Source organism: Ptychodera flava (genome assembly GCF_041260155.1).
Source record: "Ptychodera flava strain L36383 chromosome 23 unlocalized genomic scaffold, AS_Pfla_20210202 Scaffold_24__1_contigs__length_23054250_pilon, whole genome shotgun sequence".
In the NCBI taxonomy this organism is placed as follows: Eukaryota; Metazoa; Hemichordata; class Enteropneusta; family Ptychoderidae; genus Ptychodera; species Ptychodera flava.
In genome coordinates this window covers 6,449,837-6,470,552 of record NW_027248278.1, presented here as the reverse complement: position 1 = coordinate 6,470,552, position 20,716 = coordinate 6,449,837, and the positions used below count along the sequence as shown (strand labels likewise).

Sequence of the window (20,716 nt, the reverse complement as noted above, 5' to 3'; positions counted from 1 at the left end):
TATCCCATCAATGAACCTTGGAAAAGGCAGGGACTGTGTCACCTTCAGATGACTGGTTTACTGAGGATTGTTGAACTCGTGAAGGTCACTTCTATCTCCACTACTTGACCATAAAGCTTAGCGGTTTTGGCAAATTAGATGTGATTTTATTCCTTGATGTTTAAAATGTGATGCAGGTTTAATGGTTGCTTTGATCATGGGAGAGGGGCTGGGGCGGTTGTACTCCAAATAATTTCATAAGGGAGTGTGCCCCCAAGATAGATATCAACCCCTATGCATTCCAAAAATGTGACCCATTGTTAGGGAATTTCATGACACAAATTCGGGTATTTTATCACATTCTATGGTATGTAAAGGTTTTCCTAAAGCATGGTGCACTTTGCTTTGTTATCGACCCATACTTAGGGTCTTTTCCCGAATGATAAATCGACTCATTATTAGGCCTTCATCATGAAGAAAGAGCCCTACAGGCGGCACATTTTCTATGGCATACCACTGACGCTTGGATGCTTGCCTCAATGCCATTTAATATACAAGTTCAGTCGATTGCTGTCGAGACTTCTGAACATTTTATCAAACAATATGTTCATTCAAAAAGTCAGCAGATTTTTTAGTGAATGTGAATTTTGAAATGGCATTTTTTGGATGTGAAATATCGTAACTGGAACGTTGCTGTACAATTATATTCAGTATTATAGTAAAATTAATATCTGATGAGAAATTTTGAAATTTAAAGGAAATTCCGAACTTTCTTCGGACATTCCGAAATTAATTCGGAATGTGTTTTGACTTTATAGTTGCCCGAAGGAATAATCACAGGCCATGCCTAAATAGCTACAGTGTGTATTGAATTTTGATACAAATGTGCAGGTTGTTGGACTTATATATGAAGGTCACTTCCACCTCAATGTTTGACCACATAAGCGGTTTTTGGCAGATTTAATGTATTTTTTTCTTAATTTGTAAAATTTGAGGCAGTTTGCAAAGGTCAACTTGTTTCAACTTGAAGGAGACCTGTCTTATGTCATTTTCCATACGAATTTAATGGATTGCATATTTTACGTACATTTACCCTCAGATTAGTATAGGGTGATACATACACGAATTTCACATATTGATAATTTATTTTTAGACATTTACTAGTCGCTCCAAACTGCTAAATTCACTTACGTTCATTATTAATGCGTGTAACTATTTGCATGCAAATATTATTGGTTAACTCATGACGTACAAATTATACAACTAAAAGCTTTCACCCTTATTTAAAAGATTGGTCCACGGAATCCCTTTATGTTTAACAAATCCACATTATTTAACGCTGTGAAAACAAGAACATTTGGCACGATTCCAATCGAATGACCTTAACTAAATTTTGATGTAGACATACTGGACCATAGCATTAGTTAGGAAGGTAAGGCAATTCAAAGCAATTTACTTTTACGATACAAAGACATTGGATTTTGCGGGGCAGTCCAAGTTTACCACATTACGCTAAATATGTGCTTCGGTTTACATACGTTTGAGAGATTCTGATAGAGATAGTTTGTTTAGATTCAGTATTCTGCTACCCGGATTTCCCTAGAGTAAAATGCAGAGTTGGCAATGACCTATCATGATTCATTTCACTGATAAGTTGCGACATGAACGGCACAATGACCAGCTTGCAGTAAGAACATATACATGATGTCTGTACACACACTCGACTGTCACCGTTAGGTATTACATAATCAGCCGACTCAGCCAGTATAAATTATGGTAAGTCGGTTTTTTCTGTATTTCATGGCTTTGTTTACTTTTGTGCAGAGTCCCTCTATCCATAGAGGGACTGTGGTTTGTGCCACGTGCACGTCCAATGCTACTTCTCAATGCATAGCGCACGGTACTTTAAAACGTTGGCACATATGAAATACAACCGTCAGCAGCTTGTCTGTAGGTGGACCACAGTTTTTTACAATCGCAGTAAATAATAGGCTACTTCTGGAGAGAGTTTCAAAAGTTCAAGGTCCATCTCCTGCATCTCGCTTTCATGCGAACAGATCCACACTTAGCCTTGATAACAACGGAGATGTTGAACTCCAGTAGAGTTATATTACCATCACGAAACCATGCTGGTTAAAGGGCAAAACAAACATTGAACTCATTATGCTCTACTTATTGAGAGAGGTGAACCACAACGATGCTTTGGCCAACATAGCTAAAGGTTTGTAAACATATGAATGGTGTTTTACTGATTTAGACCAAAGGCTTTTTACAGAAACAGTGTCATTTGCAAAACATTTTTCTGAAGCGAAATGTGACTGCAGAATTATTTATTTACGTTTTCCATGTCATTTCTCTTCATTTCTCTTCCCATAGTTGCCAGTTGTTTCCATACCATTTTCATTAGTAAATGTATGTAAAAACGATCGAGATGGCAAGATATTATGTCATTTCTACACGGAAGGTACTGATAGGGTAACCGTATGGTGGTGCATTTTTTTGCCATCGTCAGACTGTCTACATCCGTGTGCGCATTGCGGTTGCTTTAATTAAAAGAGAAGTAAAAACTATATATATATATATATATATATATATATATATATATATATATATATATATATATATATATATATATATTTGAACTTTAGCTGTCAAATAGAAATAATTTTCATTTTTGAGATCTCAATAAAGTATTACATCTCACGTACTATTCGAATATCCTAATTGCCTTAGACTAAGTAAGTCACGTGTCGGGTTGAAAAATTTACAATACCTGGTAAAGGAAACTCTTGCCGCTCGGCGAGGTGATTTTCAAGGCTGTGAGCGAACCTCAGTTTAGTGCGCATCATTTATGTGCGCATGATTTGCAATTAGGCACACTGTTTACGTTGACAACACGCTACGACCCTCATGCACAAGATACGTTATTCTCAGGTTGAATGAGACGACTATATAGTACAACTACAAATGTGAGTACGTATGGCTAGCTACAAACTATGATGTGTCCATCCGTTCTCAGATATTTTTTGAAAGGATTTTAAGGTATGGCGACGGAAAATGTGTTTATTCACAGCTGCGAATGTCTGCCTGCAGCTGTGAGTCACAGTCTACGGTATATGCTGACAGCTGTGACTACCTTATAGGTTTAGAAAAAGCAGCTCGTGTTACCAACGATAGTAAATAGCGATAAGCTGCTCACGACGGTATTCCAGTAAAATCTCAATCGGATTTTAACTCATAACATATACGACACCTGGTTACCAAGCGAAGACATCAAAAACCACTCGCCTCAGAGGTTTTATCATATACCTTATGGAATGATAAATATGTAGTTTACATAACATTGAACATTGCTTGGGGGATAATGCGTGCGATATCAAACATTCATCACCGTTTGTGTCAATTTTTCATAATTGCGAAGGCGGCTTCCCGTCACGGATTGACATACATAATGACGTCATTTGCTTTCTTGCAGAATTCTAAAACGCGCAAAACAACATTGGCGTTTATTACACCTCACGTATTATTCAGGTACTGTGATTGGCTGAGCCTCACTCACGTGATATAGAACAAAACGTGATAGAACATGGCACAGGTGATATAGCCCTGTCGCGTGCGCTGATATAGCCCTGTCGCGTGCAGTGATATAGCCCGTACCACGTTCAGGAATAGCCCGCTACCACGTTCTGGAATACCGCGCGTCCATTCTGCGCGTACCACATCATCGCGTATATACATATGCTTGGTATTTTCTGTGAAGCAATGGCTTTTGAAAAGGTACAAGAAATTAGCTAGACCTGAAATACACGACGTTTAGTACATTAAACGAGAAAAGCTTGAACAACACTGTCTTCGTTTTTAGACGTTAATTTAACTTCATGCAGCATTGCGATCGAGGAACAATCGAACATTTCACTGTGGCGAGTCTCGATCGACACTTGGCTGCTTTCTAGCAAAGTTTCGAAAACAAGTGTTTGTTCGGTGTAATAAAATTAATAACACACGCTAGCACGGGCAAGATCACGATTTGTTGCCAGCCCTCGGGCTGGTGCTCATGACGGTAATATTGATGATACCCTCGCCTTCGGCTCGGGCATCATCAATATTACCGTCATGAGCACCATCCCTTGGGCGGCAACAAATCGTGATCTTGCCCTTGCTGGCGTGTTATTATTTAAATATCGAACGCGATTGAGTCATTGGGGTCATCGCCACAGTCCTACAGGGACTGTGGCGATGACCTCAATGACCCGAGCGCGTTCGATACACGCCACAAGTACCGCTGCGATATCACAGCTACATGCGTACTAGTAGTACGTGACGAACAGAGATCCAGGCTGAAATCGAGGTGTAGGAAGGACAAAAGCGTGATGTCAACTTATTGTAATTTATACTGCACAAGCACGCTCTTTAGTAGATACACAGGAGTTCACCAGAATTTAGAAATATATAAACCGATGTCACCTGTGCGGCTCCACTGTCGCCACGCACGACTACGTTCTGAGCGAGCAGACGTTTTCCTAATCTCGCACTGGCTCTGTGTACGAATGGAACTAGACTCTCCACAGTCGCTGTGCCTTGTTTTTTGCGCGCCCACGGTGGGCCTGCATTCGAAGGCAGCTGTGCAGCTGTGAGCACGTGCTGCAAGACACAGCGACTGTCAGTTCTTGCAAGTATATGAATATTCATAAGGGTAGTGACGTCAAAAGTAACACCTATCTAACTGGGCGGAGAGAATATATACTAGTAGCTGGTAAACTTATATACGCGTTATGTTTTTATTTTTCATTTTTAATTTTATATGGCTATGGTACTTGCCATTTTTTTTTTGATAAACGGATTTGTGGAGTTCTATAAAGTACCTGGATCAGGCAGAAATCCGACCGGTCGCTTGCAAGGATTCGCGCCTCGTCTGTGAAGGGCGCGCGCGTGTTCCAACAGCATGAACAGGGAAGACCGCGAATCGCAGGGTCTCTGCCAGACTAGAATGGAACGTTTGCGGATAGCAACGCGCGTAGCAACCAGAATCGAGGTAGTTCAGAAATGTACGCGATTCCCCGTATTTGGGCGTGATACGTATGTACGGCGCTTATCTGACAAAACGTGCTTATCTGACAAAAATAACTAATTACTGCTTGTAGACTTACTCATTTGTGGAAAGTAATCCCTCATACAAAAGTCACAATACTTCGTCTATTAAAACACACGAATGACATTTTAATTACAGAAGTCTAAAATCACAAACATCACAAAATGCCATAAAATAGTTAAAAATACAGTAAATTTCATAAATGCACGGAAGTGAGGGCGCCCTCCCCATAGGTTTACACAGGCACTTGAATGTAGGTAGGCCTATATGATAAAATTTTGATGATGCCTGATTCGATAGCTGTGGAGTTATAACAGTCAATAGGTGCCGTTTGTGAGCTTTCACCATGCGTTTACTACATTACCCTGTTTGTTTATACATATATATATATATATATATATATCACTTACAGAGAGATGTTATTTTCCTCAATAACTATGTGCAGTCCAGGTTTCGTTGACTTAGACCAGAAAGAGAAGTTCATTTACATCTTTAGTCAGTCAGATAAATTACCCCTTGTTAAGTATATTTCAAGTACTTTACTTTCTCCCCCAGCAGCAGCAACAACCACTGTTTGTTAATCCTTGTAACGTTGAATTGTAAAGGTATTTTTGCCTTACCTTTGCCTTACCACACTTCTTAAGTGTGTTGTTGTGCAATAAACATATATATATATATATATATATATATATATATATATATATATATATATATATATATATATATATATATATATATATACACATACACGGTATAACGCTGCAAACAATGTTACATGCGTGTGCAAATCATTCTATATAAAACATCTCCACACTGAAGTTTGTGTAATGAACGGAGGGCCAGACACATATAAATAGATGTGACATCTCTCATCACGGACAACATTGCAGTGTGTAACAGAAATGGACTGAGAGTATCGGAAACACAATTGGAACTAATTTGGGATAATTTGATAGTGAAGTAATGTCGGTTTAATCTGCAAATGTAAGCTTATCTGCCTTTCTTTTCAAGTCATACACTTGTTTTTATGAGTAGTATGTGATATTGCAATATTAAGCTCAAGGGCACCTAATACTTGTGAGAAATCTGAAACTATCCCAAATTAGTTCTAATAGTGTTCAGAGAGAAAACAAAAACTTCCACTAATGTACTGGATGCCAAAGATGCATAAGAACCAATCTGGAGCTCGCTTTATTGTAGTATCAAGCACTAGCAGCACAGAAGCACTCAGTAAAGCGGTTTCTACTGTCTATAAATTAATTTTTGAACAAATGCATATTTTCCATCTATAAAGTACATTTTATAGGAACATCAAAACCTACTGGGTTGTAAAAAAATATTTTCCAGTAATTGAAAAGTTGAACGTCATCAACACTATAGCAAAAAGGCCAAATGCTTCCCGACATTCGACTTCAGCACACGATACACCAAAATTGAACACAAGGATCTACTGAACATTTGATTTTTCGTCTTCTAATTAAGGTATTTTGGCGCAAAGATAAACAAAGCTATTATTTTTCTCAAGCATCATTGTAATCTGCCATAGAACATCTCATAGTAGAAAGCTATTTCCAGATAGGCAACTGATTGATTCTACAAACCATAGGCATTCCTATAAGGATATTGACCAAGCGCTATTCTGGGCAAATTTATACTTACACAGATATTAGTATAGATTCATGTCAAAAGCTCGTGCTCGGAAATTTCATGGATGCGCATGATTCATCGATGACGTATGTTTCCTGAATGATCACGGAGAGTTTTGTAGATCGTATGAACAAATTTATCCGGCAGAGCTCAAGTTTAAATGTGAGCATAATGGGCAACACCTGTACGAAAGATAAAAACTTGCTACATATTAGTACATATATGTTACAAATTTGCTAAACACTTTAATTGAACATGTGAAATATGCACCAAGTTTGTTCTAGTTTGGTACAAACTAAGGGGATTTTCACCGTGATTGTGGTGGAATTTGTACCAAGCTTGTAGAGATATGTGAAATATGCGTCAAGTTTGGTACTGACTTCAGACTTTTTTTGCTGTCACACATGGCACTGTTGTACAGAATTGTAGCTGTGATATCGCAGCGGTACTTGTGGCGTATATCGAACGCGATCAGGTAAAGTCCCGCGGATGTTATGAGATAAATTTTCTGCTCAAAGTGTTGGGAAACCCCCGAATTTTTATATTTTAGGTAATTTTCTTTTGTGGCCTTAAATGACCTATACCAACCCACTGTCCCAGGATATGTTGTGAGAGAGTTTTGAACGCTGTGAACATAATTGTGTCATATTTAATATCAATTTGTAGTAAAATTTGATCCAGAAAACAAAGCTGAGGTAAATTATTTCATTGCGGGTCAATTTTTGCAACTTTTGCATGTAAGACACACAAGAACTGATGAGAAATATGGATCCAGGATAATTCCAGATGTCGTAATCCCCCCACAGTGGAAGGCATTTCACTATCTGTAACTGATTTAAGTGCTGTTTACATTCGTATGATAGCACTCATAGCATTAATTAAAACATCCCCAAGGTTGTAAATACATTTCCTGCCAGCTGGTCTTATGTAAGGGATGGAACATTTGATATTCAGGAGGGGGTAGGGGATAGAAGATTGATGAGGTAGCATTACTTTTTACCAGATCCCTTGTACATTTTTTTCCCACTCTTTATTTTTCCCCCACTCTCCCACCTTTTCTTTTTGTCAAGCTTCTCTGGCTAATTTTTTGTTGACATTTGCTTATGTATGTAGGATCTGCTTGTCTCATTGCTAGAGAAGTTGATATGCATGTTCCTAAAGATGACCTCCAGTACCTAAGTTGCAGACCTTATTTGCTTTTGTCATTCTTGTTTTTCTGGTTTAAATATTTCTTGAATTTACCAATTCAAACCGAATGTGAGCACACTGTCCTTGACGGTATTTACTTCTTCTAAGGTATTTTGGCGCAAAGATAAACAAAGCTATTATTTTTCTCAAGCATCATTGTAATCTGCCATAGAACGTCTCATAGTAGAAAGCTATTTCCAGATAGGCAACAGATTGATTTTACAAACCATAGGCATTCCTATATGGATATTGACCAAATAATATTCTGGGCAAATTTATACTTACATAGATATGAGTATAGATTCATGTCAAAAGCTCGTGCTCGGAAATTTCATGGATGTGCATGATTCATCGATGAGGTATGTTTCCTGAATGATCACGGAGAGTTTTGTAGATCGTATGAACAAATTTATCCGGCAGAGATCAAGTTTAAATGTGAACATAATTGGATACATTTCTTGAATTGGACATATCTAAAGTAGATGGAATATTTTTCAATAAACCATTTGACAAGTGCGACGATTTCAAGTTTTTCACATAGGGGATTCGATCTCCGATGATGACGATGATGATGATTAAACATTTAAAAATGAAGAAAAATAAAAATATATTTGGACTCAGTAAAGTTGTTGTTGTTGTTGTTGTTGTTATTGTTGTTGTTGTAGTTGATAGTATTTGCAGAAAAGGACAAATTATGTGCTGCAAAATTCAATACAGCCTCACTGTACACATGGAGGTAAGCTACCTCCATGCTATACACATGCGCTCCAAATTCAATACAGCCTAAAGTTAGGCTGTACTGAATTTGGAGCGCATGTGTATATAGTATAAAGGCTGTATTGAATTTTGCAGTGTATGTGTATAGTTTGGCTGTATTGAATTTGCAGCACATACTTTGTTCTTTTCTGCAAATACTATCAACAACAACAATAACAACGACAACAAATTTACTGAGTCCAAATATATTTTTATTTTTCTTCATTTTTAAATATTTAATAATCATCATCATCGTCATCATCGGAGATCGAATCCCCTATGGTTCTTCATAGTGAGAATGCCAGATCCCGAAAGTAACATCATTGATTAATCTTTTATGGCACTGTATTGTCAGAATATCTCCGCATTGCTAGCGCAACACTTCTAATAGAAAACTTTCTTCCGAAAGTTGCCAGCCTGTGCAACAGGATGCTGTCTCAAGGAGGAGTACAATATAAAATCATCAGACAGTTTCATAAAGCTATGTCAAGATATCCGGTACGCTTTGAAAAATTCAACACCTAAAGACATCACACATAACATCAGACTCTGAATAACTTATGGTGTGGTTGTACCTAATCATTACTGCCTGGGGAGCCAAGGCAGTTGACTCAGTGTGTTTTTTTAAATCCCTGAAACGGTTGCCTTGGTAAACAACTGATGAACACTTATGGAGCTTTTTATGATGTTCATTCTTTGCTACATGATAATTGTTATAAACTAATCCTGCTGATGTCATATCTTCATCATTCATCTTACACCGTCTTAGAGAACAAATAATGAGCCACTCTTTGCATTTGCATGACGTTACTATACACCATTGCTGTACTTATTTCTGTCCGAGTAAATTTCAACTGTATGACTACTTCTGAATATATATATATATATATATATATATATATATAGAGAGAGAGAGAGAGAGAGAGGAGAGAGAGAGAGAGAGAGAGAGAGAGAGAGAGAGAGAGAGAGAGAGAGAGAGAGAGAGAGAGAGCGTGTGTGTTCGATGCGGAAGGCAGAGTGTTATACCCGGTAAGTGTCCGAAGAATGCAGGATGCATGGAAACTTAAGTAACCGATATTATTACTATTATTACTTTGTTCTTGGAGTAATTTGTATTATGTATGTATATATATATATATATATATATATATATATATATATATATATATATATATATATATATATATATATAACTTAACACAAGATCCCAAGTAGGTATATATATATATATATATAATATATATATATATATATATATATATATATATATATATATATATATAACTTAACACAAGATCCCAAGTAGGTCTACTGCGAACTCGGACTTGATTTTCAGTTTCTGTAGAAAATGAGACAATACATATGGTTTCATTTAATACTAGATTCAACATCCTACGAAGACTGCAGCATGAAAATTGGACGTAAGATATTGGTGAATTTATTTTGTGTTGTCGGACTTACCTCTTTCCTGATTATACTACAAGTGCTTTCAAATGGTTCCATAGTTTGTGTTACGAACGTTAACTCAATGCCTCGCGCAAGAGATGGGGAAGGTGTCTCCGTAGTGGATGTATTTCACAGTATTGATACAAATTGGAGCTTCAATGCCAGAGAAGCGGATATATTTAGGTATGTGCACAGCTTTGTTTTAGCATGTTACGGAGTATGTGTGTTACATTGGTCTATGTTTGTTTGAGCGTGTGTAAAACATTACATATAGATTTAGAGAGGGGAGGGGCTCCTGAAAGGCCTTTGAGCTATACTTGTCATATAGTAGTCTACTAATCAATATTTTGAAAGGTAATGAAACCCGATGTAGCACCCTAATAAGCCTGATTGAGTGCAACAGTGAGGGACACAGTCATGATGTATGTATACCTATCACAATCTAAGCTCACATGCCCCAAAATATTTTCTACACTGAACATGTGAAAATGAATATGTCATCTTATGTGATATTGTATTCTATGTTTTCTGCGTGGTGTCAAATGTTTGAAAACGGTGGGAAATGTAAGATGAACTGAAATCTGCTTAATTTCCTTACTGCTCTATCACACATGAAGGTTGGCCAATTGGAAAGTATATTTGAGAATACATAATGAAAATATTTTCCATTTGAAGGTCATCTAATATCAGTAAGTCGATGCTAATGAGCCTTAATGGCACTTTTGATTGGGTGATTTTCCTTGATGGTATATTTTACGTTATATATGTCTAGATCAGAGCTGGAGGACCATTGCACAACATCCAAACTATTTATTATAACACAGGAAAATGTTAAATATCATGGTACAATAGGATACGAGGCCGAGTGGCTTTCGTGGAAATTTGTGACATCAGAAATATACGATAGATTTCCAAAGGTAACGTAACTTGACATGTACTACTTATCAAAGGCCAAACATTGGTTCTTACCACAATTCTTCACAGATTCACTTTAACTATCAAATCATCAGTGTTATTCAAGTGAAGCATAACATTTTCCAAATAAAGTGTTCATCTGTAAATGCTGAATATATAGATAAATACGATTTTTAGCTGCTATAGACTATAGTCTATAGAAGCTATTGGGATGGGTATCCGTCCGGCGTCCGTCGTCAGTCTGTATGTATGTATGTATGTATGTATGTATGTATGTATGTATGTATGTATGTATGTATGTATGTATGTATGTATGTCCGTTTGTGAGGCGTCCGTCCACTCAAATATCTTGAGAACCGCAGTACTTACTGATTTGATATTTGTTGTGTAGATGAAAAATATGATTTTGAGAAGCTATTTTTTTTAATTTTTTGATATTGTTGAAAATAGGCAAATTAATGCCAAAAAGGTGTTTTTGGTAAAAAATCTTCTTCATAACCGCTGGTCAGACAGCTTTGTTATTTGGTATACAGGTCCCTAGGGATAACCCAGCTTAGATTTGTTCAAATTGTGATGAAATATGCAAATGTGTATTTTTAAGGAATTTTTTTGTCATTTTTGGTCAACGTTTGACTTACATTGTATGTAATTCTTGTACTGTATAAACCCTATCAATTCACCCAGAAAAAATAATTAATATGATTTTAAATAATTGAATTAATTATGAAATCATCAAAGCCAAAATAATTTTAGTGTGGAATTATCAGAAAGTTCAACTTTTTTTGACAGTTCATAGTGAATTGAGGAGTAAAACATGTAAAGGCAACTTTCCTGAATCCCAACTTTGATATATTCTGAACCACCATTTATGTTATCTAAAAGAAATTGCTCATAATAGTTTGTCATGATAGGGTGGTCAAATAAATAGAGATAGAGAAAGTTCTAATTTCCATTTATGGTTGACTTGGTGAGGATAAAATAAGATTACTTTTTGAGGAAAAAAATAGAGTGGTCAATTAAAAGAGTGGTCAAAGTGATAGGGTTTTTATGGTAAAGCTGGGCTGTAAGATTCCTCATGTGCTATTTATAGCAATTATGCAATCTGTGTAAACAGTGCAATGAAAGTGTAACATGATTCCTTATAATGCTTTTGATGACCTTGAACTTCTTAAGTTTCAAACATTTGTCTCTTCAGTGTGCTTTCTCTGAGTACGTACAGTCTCAACTTATTCAACAGAACTTACTTACAATGTTAATTTGAAAGTTAAAATGTGCTTGGTTAATAGGATGAAATTACTGATATTAAAAGATAACTAGCTCAAGATTCTTTATAACCTGACAGATATGCTGTTTTTTATGACGTAAATCTTGATTTAAGCAAGTCTTGTTTACTTTAATTAGAATGTAATTAAGTCTCGTTTATTTGCTATTATAGACTAATATAGTCTGATGAAATATGCAAATCTGTATTTTTACGGAATTTTTTTCCATTTTTGGTCAGGCCATCCTGAAATGAGCTATCAAAGATATCCACCTTCTTCATCAATACATGTGTCACAAAAGGTTATTCTCTACATAACACAGCAGAGCTCTGTCAACTGTTGAGTCGCTTGGTTTTTCAAAACCGCTGGTCAGACAGCTTTAATATTTGGTTTACATGTCCCTAGGATGACCTTAGTGAGATAATTTCATACAGTCAGGAAATACTTAATTTTGTATCCATGTCTATAGTAGCTTCAGGGACTTTGGCCCTATGTTTATAAAACTGTCATGCTAGTAAGGGCCTGACATTATTCATGAATGATGAGTTTACCAATTTGATCACAGGCGCTCATGACATGTGTGCATTTGTAGATCAAGAACACATAGATAAGCACAATTTTTACAAACTGTCTTGCTGGTTAAAGACCTGAGATTATTCATGAATGATGAGGTTTATCCTCTTCCTTCTGTATGTTGTTATAATCATCACTGAAATATCACACGGACAATCAAAGTTTTGGCCATAAAATCAGCTTCTGTAAAAAGTGACTCTCCCCCCAAGATAGGTTTATAAAAAGAGACCCTCCCCCTTGAGCTGTTTTCTAAAAAGTGACCTTCCCCCATTCCCCCGGCCCACCCCCTGTAATTACTGAAAGCTCCCTAAGATAAAACCCACCATGCGTTCTGTGCACACAATGTGTGCATACCAGACATCGAATGGGCAGGCAGGCTGCAAAGCCCTGTAATTGCCAGGAACTCACTGTTCTTCTCAATGTCCTGTAAAGCATTTAATGGTAACCATACATTGACATTTATTTCAATCTATGGCTGGACGGAATAACGCATGTGCACGTTTTGTTGAAAGGCTGAATACTGAAGATTTCAACATGATAGCGTGTACAACAATATATTTGAAGTGATAACAAGAACAAAAATACTGCAAAATGTTAAATTTAGTTCAATAGTGTTGGCGTAATAAATGTTTAACCATATAATAAGGAGAGAGGGTTGATTAGACTGTCGACAGTCCCTTGTGCCTTTTCTGTTTCTTATTGTTGTAGTCTCTCGCACATACGAGGGTGGAAGGAATTGCAAGCGTAGCGCAGAAGGCTGAGGTCAAGCAATAACTAGGTGCAAGTTATTTATTAAACTGAAACCTGACTTACCCTTGTGCTGTTTGTTTATGCTGAGTTTTGACCAGTTCACGACATATGCACTCGCTATCGCTCGTGCATATATGAAGTGAACTGGTCAAAATCGATTGGTATACCGTCGCTGGGTGTGATTTATTGCTATTATATGATAACAATATATTGAAATTCTGGCGTGGAACGTCAAAAACGGATTTTCGCTCAAGCTCAGAGCTCACGCGTATGCCAGCCGTGGTATTTCGCCAATATACCACAGTTCTGCTCGCGTCTCGGCCAATCGGATCACTGTATTTGCGCCATAATATACTGGTATGATGTGATATGAAATATGGTAGACGCCCTGACCATTAACGTGCATTTGTGGACCAGCGCGAGTGAAAAGTATTAAAATTAACAGCTCATTAATTTTAGGTTTCCTTTCGCCCACGCTCATAAACGTTAATAGTTAGGGTGGAGTCTTTTATTTCCATCATAAGCTTATTATCAACGGCGGGAAAGGTAATTGCCAATTTGCATATTTGATCAACTTACATAGGGATATAAATCTAGCTCTACTTTACTAAGGTTGATGAGAGTGCTTATTTACATTGAAGGTACCAAGATATAACATTGGTGGAAGTTTGACATTCTGATCAATCGTTTATTTGCATATGCAATTATATTGTGTAATTAGGCTACATATCAATAATGAAGGCACCGATTTTTACCGGACTTCTGCAATAATATATTGATCCTACTTATGTTAAGTTATTTTGTCAGTTTGATATGGACGACGTTGTAATTATAGGGTATTTGAAAATTCTTAATTACGCTAGGTATATAAATAGTGGGTCAGCCGATTTTGCTGGAACCTCTGCTATGAATCGATCATTGTTAGCATAATTACAGTTTTTGTAAGTTAGGTGAGTGTGACATTTTAATTAATAGCACCTTTGCATATGTAATAAAATTACATGATTAGCTTATACATCAAAAGTGAATCTACTGCATTTTATTGAAGTTCTAAGGTGCGTTTAGCTTATACAGTAAGATTTTTTCATGCTTAAAGTTTGATGACTGTGCTATATCATAATTAGTTCATTTGCGTACATGTTTGTGTAAATGCCAAACTGAAAGTAGAGCAAATATCAAGGACGAATACTCTGAACTTGAACAAGTACAACATTAATGAATGACATGTCGTAACCCCTAAATAATAAGCATGATAAGAAACATCATACTGGTGTAGAGTATACATAAATATGTATAAACACCAAGATTTTTGTTATATTTGCTTTCATACAATGTTTCTAATGCATTCCTTATAGCACACAGTGTCCATCGAAGTCTTACTTTGATTTGTTTCTCTTTTTCAGAAAATCCCATACGAGAAAAAAATGTTTAAGAAATGTAGTGTGGTTGGTAGTGGTGGAATTCTATTGGGTAGCAAATGTGGCAAGTTCATAGATACAGCAGACTTTGTAATGAGGTAATTACATATATCTGTTGATTCTCGTGTTATATAGAATTCACTTCTGGATCTGCATTCAATTTTACCGATAATAATGCACATATCATATTAATATCGACTTGGCATTTCAAATACTATCAAAGGAGACCGAGAAATAAGCATGGTATAGAATTACCCAAAAATATTGAGTTACTGGGCCTTACAGTGAATTTCCAAATAGCCTTGACTTAAAACGTGCTTGGGTGATAAGAAAAACATTTATGGCGATAGAAAATGACGCCACCTGCATTCATTACAGTGTTGCCGCGCTGTCTTTAAAAAAAATCAACAACCGTACACTGATTGCTTGAACATTCTTATATTGCCTTTATCACATTTCCCGGCTATGAAACTGCACAGAACGTTAAGGATATGATTTTTTCTCAGGGCAGCTTTACTGGTCGATACAACGATTGGCATTTTCGACGCTGAACATGTTTTGTTATGAGAACAGTTGACGTCGTATTGGGTTAAATTGTTGCAAAATCTATCCTTTGGCGTCATTTTCTATCGCCAGAAACGTTTTTCTAATCACCCAAGCACGTTGTAGGGCCTAATTCTAAGCTATTTTGATATTCAGTATTAGGCCCTATTGCCGTTTAGTCTTTATCAGTTTCAACAGTATAACCACTGGAGATTAAATCGTTGCCATTTGCACCTGTTGTTTTCCAATTGTATATCATTTTAATTGGGAGTCCCCAATCAGGGCTTCAAACTTAACCATGGCATGTTTGCAAACACATGGAATGGGATGATTTCTCGCATAAGACACATGGTCCACAATGCATTGCTATATTGTGCATTTTGTGGTGAACTTTCAAGTTACGTGTGACTTCAATCTAAAAATGATGAGTATATGTTTCATTTGAAATTATTCAACTCAGAATAGTTAAGGAAGTGTCATTATCCCATTTCCATCTGCGATAGAGATATTAATTACTATGAAAATATATTTTTGTATTTAACACTGACAAACGTTATATGTGGTCGCCATCATATATTGATATATTTTCACTTCTAGCCTTAAAAAACATTTAGTTGGCGATTATAAACTAATACATAAGTGCAGTCTCGTCTAGAAAAACACAAGTGCGAAATATCGATAACTTAACATAAGAAGATCCTAGGCAGTCATTTTCACATATTCTCGTAACATAATAGAATTTTTGTGAGGATCTGTAAAATTGTGAAATGAATGGATACTATTCATAGGTATAAATAATTTGATAACACAGTCAGAAATGATGGACAATGCATGGTGTACATGTTATAATGTTACTACACAATCAAGTGGCACCATACATAACACATACATTTCTAATATTCAATTTATACATTGATACACTAATGTCATTGAAATCGTGTTACAGACATGCATTAGTCGGTGGCATTTTTGTAAAAAGTCCCTCATTATCCAGTTAATGTATTCTCAAGAATTCGAAAATTTACACAGCTTACTTATTGCCAGTAGAACGTCCAAGATTCTAGACTTACAAACAGTTGGATCACAAGGCAGTCTGTACCAAACCTAAATCTTGTATTAACATTTTCACTGCTCTTCTGATTAATATTCTTCCAGTATTAATCAGTCCATTTGGACTAATTCTTATTTTTATTTACAGGATGAGTTTTGCAGAGGTCACCACTTATAATGATGATGTTGGTTTGAAAACAGATCTGGTCACGTTAAATCCGTCACTGTTATGTTCCAAGTGAGTAATGGGCATTGATCAACATCCATATAAAGGCCGTACGGAACGCCCACACCCAAGGCGTACACCCCTCCGGCTGTATCTGCACGTTCATTGTTAAACGGTTTCAAGGGACCCAGTGGACGAATGTGAGACGTCTCGTGCTCTCTTGTGCACAGGCTATCCAGCAGCGCGTTCAAGATAGCATTCCACAGTTTCACTGTAAATCGGGAGAAACATTGATAACATTGCACGAAAACGGCCACTAGACAATTTGATGCCCTAGTCACGAATGAAAGATGTATAATAATAAGGTTATCACGGAAATCCCGGATGCACTCAGACGTTGGCGCCGCGCGTCGCCCTCCGCTAATGCCTCAAAGTATCCCTAATTTTAAAGTAAGAAGTTATGGAATATGGAAATAAGTAAAGCAGGGTCTATGTATGTGATAACACAATCAGCGTACCGTTCTCTTTGTTGTGTATATGAAGCGTACGATCATTCATCTTACATAATTTATGGACATTGAATTTTCATTTCGATTTGTTATAGTTACTCTGGCCTGGACGAGAGAGGAGCAGTGAGGTTCAAAGACTACGCCAAGCAGCAGTATAAAAATGCACCAGTCTATACATCACCTTTCAGTTACCGTGGGCTTACTACAGAGCTTTCATTCAAAGCACATGATACACTCAAACCCGAAAACATAAAAGTTTTCTTTGCCCATCCAGACTTCATATATACGATGAGAAAATTTTATCAACAAAAGAACATCAAAGAAACCCGAGTGACAACAGGCAAGTTAAATTATAAAACTCATTATTACAATGATAGTAAAGGTATACTGTCACCTGTTCCAATTTTGCCACAGTTACCGTGGAAAGAGAAAATCTAACCAATGACAGATTTTAAGCGGGTTGCCGCTTTTTAAAACAGTGCCCTCACATGGGCATTTTGAATACCAAGGAACGCCTCTTTGACCATATATGGGCATATTTAGATTACAGGTGACTGTATACCGTTAACACTTCTACTCTTAAAGGGATACTATATGTCTGCCATCAATTGACCTTATCCGAAAAGTATGATATGATACATTAATTGGATTTTAATAGATATGGATTTTAATAGATATTGATTTTTCATCATATTTCCTAGAGATTAAAATAAGGAGCAATAATGTTTGTTCAGATGTAGTGGCTGGTATGAAATTTATTGCAACAAATCACGAATGATAGTGTTTGCTTTTGAAAATTGACAGAAACCATTTTTGAGACCAATAAAAGCAACATCTGAAAGACTCAATTTTTCCGAAATGGCACATCACACGACATCTACAATCAATGAATATTGTTATGTCTTTGAGGCCAAGAGACTGCCCTATTATTTCTAGATAAATCTATTTCAGTGTGTAGTATTCGGATGCAAGTACGACAACAGTAACAATTCTGACTTTCACTTTAATGACGGAGGTGTATCTTAACCTCTGTGCTGTATTTACATTCATGCTATTCATGGACGTATAGCACTGTAACAGTTCCTGCAAAGTTTAAGGTTTCAGCCATTAGGTACTTACCAAATCAGCCACAAGCTATTGGGTTACGCTCCCATGCATTAACATTTCAATTGATGTTTCAAATAGCAAGCAACCTTGTAGCCGATATAGATCCACAGAAATATTGCAAATAACAATTTCCTGTTTTTTGTCAAGATTAAAACGTCAAAAACACTTTGGTCTCTAATGACTTTATGTTTGTAGGGTTGATACTGATCACTGCAGCAGTAAGTTTCTGTGAAGAAGTTCACGTGTATGGATTCTGGCCTTTCTCCGAAGACCCGGATGGAAAAACCCTCAACTATCATTATTTTGACGCTTATTCATACCCGAATTACCTACACAACATGACAGCCGAGTTTAAAATGCTTGTGGATTTGCACAACAAAGGTGTTATACGGTTACATGTCGGCAAGTGTAAGAAGTGATATTTACAGACAGCCCACAGAGAGGTTTTTAGTGCCTAGGTGATAGAGCTGTTTTAGTCAGTTTAGTCATATATATATATATATATATTATATATATATATATATATATATATATATATATATATACACACACAAGCAAACAAATAAACACAATTTTTGGTATATTTTAAACATTCAGTCAATCTGTGTTTTAATAAAATTGTTGTAAGGTGATAGAGCTGTTTTAGTCAGTTTAGTCATATATACACACACACACACACACACACACACATATATATATATATATATATATATATATATATATATATATATATATATATATATATATATATATATATATAAACACACACACACACAAGCAAACAAACAAAAACAATTGTGGGTATATTTTAAACATTCAGTCAATCTGTATTTCAATAAAATTGTTGTAAGGTGATAGAGCTGTTTTAGTCAGTTTAGTCATATATATATATATATATATATATATATATATATATATATATATATATATATATATATATATATATATATATATAATATACACACACACAAACAAACAAACAAACAAACACAATTTTGGGTATATTTTAAACATTCAGTCAATCTGTATTTTAATAAAATTGTTGTAAGATCAGTTTTAAAGTAGGGATTCAAAGTCTCCATATTTTGAATGAGCTGTGAATGTACTCAACACTGTCTATGGATAACCAGATGTCCAGATCTGTTGTACATAAATAGACGTCTATAATTAATATCAAAGAGAGAAAAGAAGTAAATCAAAACCTTTGATGGGTCTTTAGACTTGCCATAGGTATTTTTATAAGTTTTATAATATATATTTTTATAAGTGTCTGAGAGGACATTTTCTTTTATTAGAATTAGAATTTTTTAGAATTAGAATAACTTTATTGTCCAAAAATTGGAAAATCGTGTTTTTATCACTCGCAGTAAAATACATACAATAAAATGAAATACAAAAAGTTAAATGGCACACATAGAAACACAATTACAAAGACACTGCTGATCCACAGCACATGAAAGTGATTTGAAAAAAGTGGTTAAAACTACAAATTGAGTTCAACTCATACTGTGTTGTTTAAAATAGATATTGCTGACGGAATGAAAGAATGTTTGTAAAAATTTCTCCTAGCTCTCGGCACTCGATATGTGCGCCCAGATGGAAGTTTCTGAAACAATCTGTAAATTGGATGTGTGCTAGCATTAAGAATTGGACGTGTTTTTCTGTTCATGGAATTGTGATATAAAACTGATAAGGGAATTTGCTGTGTTCCAATAACTTTGCTTGCTGTATTGATTACACTACTAAGTTTAAGCTTATTTCTTATAGTGAGATTTCCATACTACATTACGATGTTAAAGCTTATCACACTTTCTTTCAGACTTCTATAAACTCGTTCACGTATACATTGACTGACATTGAAGCTTTTCAGCTTCCTTAGCAGAAATAGTCTTTGCTGTGAATTTTTGTAAATAATATCGGTGTTTTCCCTGGAAACAGAGTTTGTTGTCAGCGCCGGTGCCAAGATATTTAAACAAACTCACAATCTCAACCTCCTCATCATCAATTACAATTACTTTAGGTGTTTGTCTTTCTCGCCTATTATCACATACCAATTCTTTTGTTTTTCCAACATTGAGTTTGAGAAAGCTTTGTTTGAACCAGGCATTGAGTCGATCAATCTGAACAAAATATTGAGACAGGGTGAACTCGTCTTTTAAGCAACCAACAAGAGCCATGTCATCTGCATATTTTATCAAAGTTAAGATCGAATTGTTGCATGTCATTTCATTGGTGTAGATGGAAAATAAAACTGGCGATAGAACGCAGTCCTGGGTACACCTGTATTTAAAACAATCTCTTTGGATAGAACGCCCTCT

The 20,716-nt window shown here is 36.0% G+C and overlaps 1 protein-coding gene across 3 annotated transcripts; it reads left to right on the top strand.

Moving 5' to 3' along the window:
- Window positions 1–1,598: 1,598 nt before the first annotated feature.
- LOC139124505 (alpha-2,8-sialyltransferase 8E-like) lies at window positions 1,599–19,327 on the top strand. Of its 3 annotated transcripts, XM_070690643.1 has the most exons (8): window positions 1,599–1,755; window positions 10,042–10,288; window positions 10,878–11,022; window positions 15,009–15,121; window positions 16,765–16,854; window positions 17,387–17,631; window positions 18,594–18,856; window positions 19,250–19,327. In XM_070690643.1, exons 2-7 carry the CDS (start codon window positions 10,068–10,070, stop codon window positions 18,815–18,817), a joined length of 1,038 nt encoding a protein of 345 aa, XP_070546744.1. In that variant the 5' UTR covers window positions 1,599–1,755; window positions 10,042–10,067; the 3' UTR covers window positions 18,818–18,856; window positions 19,250–19,327. The 3 variants fall into 3 exon arrangements, with proteins under 3 accessions (XP_070546744.1, XP_070546743.1, XP_070546745.1); XM_070690642.1 differs by lacking the exon at window positions 19,250–19,327 and having other exon boundaries at window positions 18,594–18,899; XM_070690644.1 differs by lacking the exons at window positions 1,599–1,755; window positions 19,250–19,327 and adding an exon at window positions 2,863–2,948 and having other exon boundaries at window positions 18,594–18,899.
- The last annotated feature ends 1,389 nt before the right edge of the window (window positions 19,328–20,716 follow it).